The sequence below is a fragment of the Aplysia californica genome, unplaced genomic scaffold (genome assembly GCF_000002075.1).
Source record: "Aplysia californica isolate F4 #8 unplaced genomic scaffold, AplCal3.0 scaffold00269, whole genome shotgun sequence".
Classification (NCBI taxonomy): Eukaryota; Metazoa; Mollusca; class Gastropoda; order Aplysiida; family Aplysiidae; genus Aplysia; species Aplysia californica.
The window spans coordinates 745,123-754,494 of NW_004797539.1; the positions used below are offsets into that span (position 1 = coordinate 745,123).

Genomic DNA, 9,372 nt, shown 5'->3' on the forward strand with positions numbered 1-9,372 from the left:
GATACAGAATATTTCATTTACTATACCCACAGGCACACAAATACATATTATACATACTCTCACATATATATATATATATATATAATATATATATACACAGATACACAGATACACAGATACAAATACACATACACAAGTATTGATGCACACATATATACTTTCACAATTTCTCACATACTTGCACACATGAACACAAAAACATGGCCACAAGCAGACACACACAATTTGCCCAAAGTATCCCGACTTTAGGGTGGTGTTTCAGTCGAGCAAAGATACAAAAATCCAGAAAAAATGGTCTTACTTTGCACTCTGGTGGTGATGGCGGAGACGGCCTTGTTCACCAGGGTCACCAGCTGTTCTCCTTCCATGTCTGGGGGCTCGTCAGTCGGGGTCAACTCTTCCATTTTCTGAGACAACAACAACAAACAAATTATTTTTGCTATGTTATGAAACAAGACTGAAAACAACTGTAACTCCATTTTGAGATAAAAAAACAACCCCAAAACAACCAACCCAGCAACTTTTTTCCTGCAGTATAACAGCATGCTTTTTTGTTTAAAAATTCTCAATCTTGGGGCAACTATAAAATTTTAAAACGTTTTAGTAAGTTTTACAGCACTTGCAACACAATAAGGCTGTATAAGTGCAAAAGATTAGAGGTGTTACAAGAGAGTAACAAATACAAAAAAGAAGGAGGGGAGATAAAGACGACAGATGTTTGATAAGAAAGAAGGAACAAACCAGGGACCACCAAGAGGCAAAAGAAAAGAGCTTTGAGTCGTAACAGACAAACCTTCTTGTGCCAGGAGATGTACTCGTCCCTCAGGATGGTCCTCAGGAAAGAGGGCAGCTTGTACTGGGGCTGGACCAGGCAGCGGGCTGTGGCCACCATAGCAGCGGTCAGCGGGCCCGTCACACCGGTCTGGGTCAGGAACTCAGCAATGTTTGGGGTCAGACGGAACGGAACGGGGCGGTTAGCGTCAAGGTCACCTGGAGGTCAAAGTTGAGAGACGTTTAATGAATACATGCGTGTGTGTGTGTGTGTGGGGAAGGGGGGATACTTTTCCATCTAATCATCCACATTAAGCTTGAAGGATATATTGAGATATCCACAGTCCTGATTGATGTTGGTATATCAAAACCCCCCACTCCCCCACACACGGTAAGCAAACACAAAAGGCACAAACACACACACACACAATACTCACCTGTCTGATCATCGACATCAAACTTGAAGAAGGAGATACTGAGATATCCACAGTCCTGGTGCAGGTACATTTGGTCTGGGTTCATGCGGGTCAGATGCAGCACAAACTCTGCCAGTCCCATCAAAGCCAGCTGGATGGTCAACTGGAGGAACATATAAAAACAACACCATATCGTCAGGGTCGTTTTACAATCGTCGCCCCCATAAACTGTCCTCAGAGAAAGTTGCATTTGAAAATAGCAAAAGTTGCAAGAAAAATTAGCAAAAGTTGCAATCAAAGTTGCAAGACGTGTAGAGTTAAAACAATGCCTCGGAACTATTGGAATACATTGTTGCTATGCTCATTGCAATCAAAAGTAATCAATATGAGTTTTGTTGGATCAAAATCAGAAGTTAAATGTGAAGAATGTCTACTCAAAAAAACAAAACAAAACTGCATGGAGGTTACATGGTGTACAAAAACAGTCTGTCCCTTGACACATGCGTCAGGTCCTTACACTCTCGCTGGCGTCGGGCAGGTGTGACCAGCGTGGTTTGGGGGCTGTTCAAATATAATCTTACACTTTGTTTGGGACTTTTTGCCCCCCCCCCTTACACTTATTCGTTATTTTTACTTGAGGAAGAAAATTTTGGTGTTTTTAATGAAATTTTATTATTATTTTTCCAAATTTTGCGTGAAATCGGCAACAATTCGCGAACGAAAAAGGTAAAAGTTGCGCTGAGGGCAAAAGTTATGCGCGCAACTTGCTGGTTGCGGGCGCGAATTTCTCTGAGGACTGATAAAGCCATCATTCAAATCAAGACACCAAGGGGCATCATAAAATATAGTTTCCTTATTTCATTCCAAGTTTTTAATTGAAAAATAACAAGTGCCCAAGTCATGGTTCTGATTTGGGCATCCTCTTTTTCCTAAATTTTTCTAAAAAATAAAAAAATAAAAAGACTTTGGTGCTTATAGAAAGACACTGATAATAAATGAACTATAACTAAAGAGTAAGACACATGTTGCACCGTTAATCCTTAGAACCCTGTAGCGTTGTAAATTGATCTTTTTTAATTGACAAATAAGTTGTTGAAATTTTAGAAAACACATTCAAATGAACATTTGCAAACTGAGAAATAAGATGAAGCAATGAAGAAAGCACGTTGGAAAGAACAATGAGGATTATGGGAGGTGGCCGAAGCAGAAATTTAAGGGCACAACACAAACATGACAGCCCGACCCACTCACCGTTTTACGGAAGGTCCAGTAATCGGTGGCATCCAGGAAAGTGTTGAGAGCCCACTCCTTGAGGAGACCCCGGGGCACCATGTTGGTCTGGACCTCCTTCAGGATCTCCCGCAGTACCTGGTGGGAAGCCTGGGAGCCGCGGGCCTGGACTGTGGCCAGCCGCTCGTAGTATCGGGCGATCGGTGCGTCAGGCTCAATACCGCGCTTGTTGGTGCGCTGGGACAGCCGGAGAGAAAAACCAGGTTGTCATGATGTATATATACAGAAATGACGCATTTTACTCTGTTTGACTAAAGGGTATCACATTGACACATCATAGGTCACGATGTACATATACTGATATGACATATTTCAGTTTAGTTCCGTTAAACTAAAGAGAATCACTTCCACCTGACAGCAACGAATAATTTTCTTCTCTAAAATTTTCTTCTTTCACCTCCACTTTTTGCCTCCTCCTCCCTCCTTTCACCATGGCTTCTCACTCTATCTACTGCTACTCCTGGATCCTTACTGCTGTCTTTAGGCTCGGTAGTTGCTGCTAAAATTGATACTACCAGACTGAAAATGCTTAATGCGTGTGTTCTGCGCGTTCATATGACCATATGCTGTTGCAAGAACCGTAAAACACTTACCAAAACCAAAAAAACCTCTCAAAACGTCCACACAACAAAGGTTAGTGCAAGGAAAAAGCAAGCCCAACAGACAAACTAATATTAGAGGTAGGACCTTCCACTGATGCTTTCAAACCGCCCGTGTTGAGAGAGAGAGAGAGAGAGAGAGAGAGAGAGAGAGAGAGAGAGAGAGAGAGAGAGATAGAGAGGGAGGGAGGGAGAGAGAGAGAAAGAGAGAGAGAGAGAGAGAGAATAAAGACAACAAGAGTGAAGTCACGGACAATGGACCCACAACACAAACCAAATTGTCACAAAAAGACCAGGAGAAGTAATGAAAAATTGTTGTAAGTTAGTCACTGAAATAAGTAAATCAATAGAAGCATAAGAGTAAAAGGCAAGACTGCCAAATAACTATACAGCGGAGCTCTGCAACATCTGCATGTTCAGTGCAGCGAGTAAGCAATCTATTTCTAATCATTTAGTTCTTCGTTTAATATACCTGCTTTATATTGTTCACAAAAGAATGGTTTGGTCATGTTTGTCCTTTGACAGGACATGGCTTCTTAAAATGCGTTTCTTCCATGGTGGTATGTAAAAGAATGGACAGACAAAAATTTTCCCGACATTTCATTCTCAACTTAACTCACTTGCGACTGGGCCCTTTCACCAGTCACAAGCGTTGAAGACTGGCGTTTTTGGGGGTATTTCAATAAATCACCACAACTCTCAGAATTACCCTATTGTAATTATTTTTTGACACAGTAAAGTAACATACAAGCTTAATCTAATACAAAAAACCAAAGTTGTCTAAGTTTAATACTTTAATTTGTATGATTTTTTAAAAATTGGCATGAATTTGATTTTCCAAAAAATTTCCAGAGACGTGACAAGTGGAATGAAATTCACTACAACAACAAAAATAAAAGTTCAAAGTGTTCTGGTTTGATTTGTATACATGTGCGAGTGTTTGGTGAATGTATAAACGCTGGTCTGTGCATTAATTCAGACCCATACACTGAAAATACATAGACAGATGTACGGCACGGCGTTGTGATTTCGTTGCGCGAAAAACAACACCGGTACTAGTGCTAGATCTAGCTCTAAAACTACGACTCGGGCCGTGTTCAGGTACATATCCAGGATCCTAACTATTAGACACATCATATTCTGAGACACTAAAACTAGTAAAACGTACAGAAGTATAGAAAACGGCAAAATTATGTGATTCTGGTTCATGCGACTTCTTCGACCGTTACTACGACGCGACTGTCGGATTACTATGAGCTGTATAGAAAAAAACAAAGCGCAAGTTCCGGTCTGTTCAACCCCAGTTGGGGTCACTGTCCTTCACCTTCAATAACTTAAAAACTACCGGCCCCAGAGATATGAAATGAAGTCTAAGTAGCTCAGGCTTGGCCAAACAAGGGTACGAGGCGGGTCTCGCGATCCGTGCGTGATTTGTAGAGCGAAAAAAAAATTCCAAAGTTGGTCACGCAGGGCTCGTGTGACCCGTCGCGAGCGTCGCGGCGGGGGTCACGCAACTGTTGTGTGACCCGTCTGAAGTGAGTTAAATTCTGTGCATTAATCTTATTAATTCCATAAAATAAATGATATTTTTCAGATCATTAACATAAAAAAGAACTTGAATGTCTTTTCTTTAAAAATATTTGCTACACGTATTTTTCTTTGAATAAAAATCTTTCACGAATTTGTGCCAACAACAAAATATTAGTGCATAAATATAGATCTGACAACATAATATGGGTTAAATATAGACTTGAAAACATAATACGTCACAAACATGAAACCCTATGAGGCCGAAATATAGACACCTGACAACACAACACATACCTGTTTGTAGATGTCCAGCAGTGACACAGACGCTGGGTTGTCCTCGATAAGTCTGAGCTGTGGTGACACCGACAACACTCGAGGAACGGTGAAATACAGTAGACGACGACTTGTTTCCTGAGGCAGGCACAAATAGTGATTGTTATTGTGGATGTTTTATAATATATAATTATAATATATAATATTCCGGGGGCAAGCCGCTTCTAGCCTGCCTCTCAGGTTCAACTTATCCAAAAGGGATACAACGTCCCAGGAGACAGAAAGTGATACTCGATTAAAAAAACAAAACAACCTCAGTGCATGGGAATCAAACCATCTTCTGCATGTGATTGCACAGTGCCTTACTATGCTCCAACACAGCCGCCAGTAGCCACAGATCATTTGGAGGAAGAGTTAAATTGAGTAAAGAGAAACATTTAGACTAAATTAGACACAAAAAAGGCCATTCAGTGTCGGGAAAATAAAAATTACTGAAAGAGTATTTGAGCAAAAGAGAAAAAACATTAACGTGACACAACAATGGTCACTTAGTGACAGGAAACCCCCCCCCTGAAACAGTTTGTTAGAATAAAAAAAAACACATCAAGACAATAAATGTCATTTAGAGTCAGGAAAAAACAAGACAGAAAATAAACAAGGATAAGAAGTGAGAAGGTATACAAAATGCATGTACATATGGTGTAAAAAGGCTTACCCCAATCACAGATCTAAAGGGAATATGCAACCATAAAGAACAGGGGAAACTATGAGCTGCATTATCTAAATGAATTGAAAAGATATAACATGTCTGCCATATTGCCCAATCTTTTGTTGTTCAAGGGCACTTTCTGAGTAGATTTTGGTTTCTGGCATATACAAATACATAAATAGCTAGAGCTGCCTGGCCTGGCCTAGTGTGGCTGGCTGGCATTATTATGCAAATGGGCATTCTGAGACTTTGAGATAATTCGTTTCCCCATCCATCTCTTTCAATTTCAAGGGACCATAATTCCGAAACATCAATGATCATGCTTTCTAAAAAAAATTCAGTAAGTAAGTTAGGCCATATTAGCACCACAAAACATATCCGCAAGGTAAACATTTTGGGTCGCCAATATCTTTTATCAAATTTTGATCTCCCAGTGACTTTCATAATGGGGAAAAAAGGCTGCAAAAAGTAAATATGAGCCAACAAACAATGTACATGTAATTGGTGCTAACACCAACCTCTACCAACACAACATGTTGGCCAGACTACATTAACAAATCTCTACATTATTATCATTACTCTACCTTTTGTTTCGTCAAGAATTGATTCAACATCCTAAGAAGCTGCAAAGTTCTCTCCTCTCGTCTCGACTCGATCAAACAACCGTCATTCACAACCAGATACGGGTACTCCTGAAAAAAATTGTTGTCAAATCAAAACACCTGTTTGTTTGAGTAAAGGGCAAAAAGTCCACACAACAACAGCCACTACATGTGGCGAAAAGACATGATAAAAATCCAACAGAAACAATAATAGAAGACAGCATTTTTTAAAGCTGCACAGCTATTATTATTACCCAAGCAGACCCTAGAACACTCTGAAACAATCTCAACTGCCTGGGAAGCAAGCTACGATTTTATAGTAACTATTCCTGGTTCAATATGGAGCGCATCACTTGAGCTAAATGAAGGGGAAGGGGGGAATGTGTCGCATGCACGTGACTTTAGAAAGCCTGGTGTTTTATCCTTGATTTGGGTGTAACGATGTTTTGCATTTAAGTTTTTGTAGAAAAGTGATGAGCAGCAGTCATGACAGTGTGCGGTCTAAGTGTACAAGTCTTTGGTCAGGGTGGCCATTGTTGAAGCATTCAGATTGACAGAGGATGGGAAAACTTTACACCTGGAAGCAGACACTAGATCATCCACAAATAGTTAAGCAATCAATGATGATGCAAATTGTTATTATTATGTTTTATACTCCCATGAACACATTTTAGCTCATTTAGGAGGCAGGCTCCTTCAACCCTGTCTGTCCCCAACAGTTAGGTTTGATAAAAACTTTCCAACTGAAGAACTGGAACTAGAGTCTTCCAAGTGCAAACGTGAAGAACTTGTTGCACCTCAAACGCCAGTGATGATGAAGTGTGAACCTGAATTACGCAAACCAAATACTCGTCATTAAAACTGAAATAAAAGACCAATACTTTAGAGAACTGAATACAAACTGTAAGGAAACAGAAACCAGTTCTTACTTTTCCGTTCTGCCCTCTGATGTATAGGCGTCTGGCTGCCGTGTTATGCTTCTGAACTATCTCCACTCGAGGCATGAAACGGGCGATGCGAACATAGTAGTGGTTGTGCTGGGGATAGAGAGAAAGAGGCAATGACAGAGCATGTGAAGGCACAACAAAGAGAAAGCAAATTTGATAGAGTAATCAAAAGACCCCCCCCCCAACAATTTTTTTTTACCCATCTCAGAAAGTTGACATTTAATGAGTGATCTAATTTTAAACTGATTTTTTCAATGCAGAGTGATAAGATTTGTCACAATGTTGAGATAAATTGAAAGAATCTAATCATAATTTCATTTTTTTATACAACAGAGTAATAAAACTCAAAGTTCACCACTTCTAACATTGCTATCAGCCCTTGCACTGTAATAACGTTTACAGAAAAACAAACACACAAATATACATTATGGTTTATTGATAAGTCTATCTATCTATCTATCTATCTACATGTATATCTACAGGCAATGCACATTGTGCTACAACAGACCCTACCGCCTGTACCTTAGGCAGGAGAAACTCTCCAGGCATTTCAATCTCCGCCGTGTTGGCAGTGAAGTTACTCAGCACACTGCATTTTTCCTCGATCAAGAAGGACCTGGTCATAAACAAGAAAGTCCTCATTACTATAATTGAGACAATAAATGGTAACACTTGAACTTAGTATTTCAAGTTCATTTGAAAGAACGGATGAATATCTAAAATCATATTATTTCACTATGACTATTAACTATCTAAGAGAAATTGTGACTTAAAGGTCACAACTTGACTATCACAACACATTTCTTTCTTCATTAGTGCCTCTAACATTTCACGAATGACTTGAATTTGTAAAATAAAAAAAAACAAAACCCAGAACTCAAGTCTCGTGCAAACCCCGCCCTCCCTTAACTCAACATTGAAAAATCCTGAGGAAATGGTAGACATATATTGAATGAGGAAAGCATTTCTATAGACAGCTTTTACTCATTATTTCTATTTCATGTCCCAAAACTATTTGTCAAAGCTGGCAGCTTTTGTCATACACAAGAAAAATGATAAATAAAAGACAGTCTCTTAGTTTAAAAAAAAAGAAACCCAACTTATGTGTTTTCACTTAAGTCTTAAGTAGCATGTTTCATCCTGTACAAAATTAAAAAAGGAAGTTATGTATAGCTAGTGATATGAGCATGCTAAATATAAAAAGACAACTTATTCGATAGACAGGCATACATATTTGATGATCATGACTAATGGCCAAGGCTGTCATTATTTCTAGTGGGACCAAAAAGGCATCACACACTATAGCTATGTTATTATCTGTTAATTTGCAACTGTGAACAAGAGAAATGACTCACTTTGGAAACAGCTTTGTCTTAGCTTCAAGGATCTTGATCCACTTCTTCAACTTGTTGATCAGATTGTGAAGTTTTGTGGAGCCAGGGACACTGAAATGGGTAACAGGGGTATGAGCAGAGTATCCTCATTGTAAATCAGAGCCAAGACAAGAGGAGAACTGACAAAGTATATGCTGATATCTTGTAATAATACACTGATGAATCTCTTCTGCACTATTAATCTGAATTTCTTCAGAAATATCAGCTTCCAGTGGTAAAGTCATGATGAAAATACTTATTTTCCTCAAGACAAATCAGGTTCATAGGCAGACTTCTTTTAAGAATGCGTTCTTAGGAATGCAAATTATGGAGAAAAATGTTGTTGCGCAGTTAACGTACGCTCATTTGGCAGACTGGTTTTTTTTACTCTGCATGTTTTCTGAAATGGAGACAACAGTATTTAATTTTCGTACAAAGCACACACCTGAAATCAAAGTCAGTGGTGAACTGGCTCTTCATCTTCTGGAAGACAGGGTCCTGTGCCGTGGCCTGAGCTCGGTGGGCCAAGGACTCAGAGGCTGCCCCACACAGGCTGGAGGAGGTAGAGTTGACGTTCTCCAGGCCCACGCCAAACGTGCTCACAAGCTTCTTGATGAAGCCCAGGGTGTGGGGGGTGATGGTGGCGTCTGTCACTGGGGGTGCATGTGTGAGTAGATGTGAGGTGCAGTGTGAGGGGAGAAGGGGAAACGGGGAGGAGAGGAAAAAGGAAGGTGGGAGGGGGAAAGGGTAGAGGGGACAGTGGAGGAGAGGGGTGTATGTGTGTGTGTGTGTGAGTGAGTGAGTGTGTGAGTGTGTGAGTGTGTGAGTGTGTGTGTGTGTGTGTGTGTGGGTGTGAGAGAGA

The 9,372-nt window shown here is 40.1% G+C and overlaps 1 protein-coding gene across 6 annotated transcripts in view; it reads right to left on the minus strand.

Moving 5' to 3' along the window:
• Nucleotides 1–9,372, minus strand: part of LOC101858114 (transformation/transcription domain-associated protein) — a 110,515-nt gene that overhangs the window by 3,263 nt on the left and 97,880 nt on the right. For all 6 annotated transcript variants that reach the window (XM_035970456.1, XM_035970455.1, XM_013084050.2 and 3 more), the window contains 10 exons: nt 8,956–9,163; nt 8,493–8,582; nt 7,660–7,753; nt 7,120–7,227; nt 6,173–6,280; nt 4,901–5,017; nt 2,439–2,654; nt 1,209–1,350; nt 794–990; nt 302–407 (listed from right to left, as the gene is read on the minus strand). In XM_035970456.1, the coding sequence (XP_035826349.1) occupies nt 302–407; nt 794–990; nt 1,209–1,350; nt 2,439–2,654; nt 4,901–5,017; nt 6,173–6,280; nt 7,120–7,227; nt 7,660–7,753; nt 8,493–8,582; nt 8,956–9,163 (1,386 nt within the window). The remainder of the gene's footprint in view (nt 1–301; nt 408–793; nt 991–1,208; nt 1,351–2,438; nt 2,655–4,900; nt 5,018–6,172; nt 6,281–7,119; nt 7,228–7,659; nt 7,754–8,492; nt 8,583–8,955; nt 9,164–9,372) is intronic.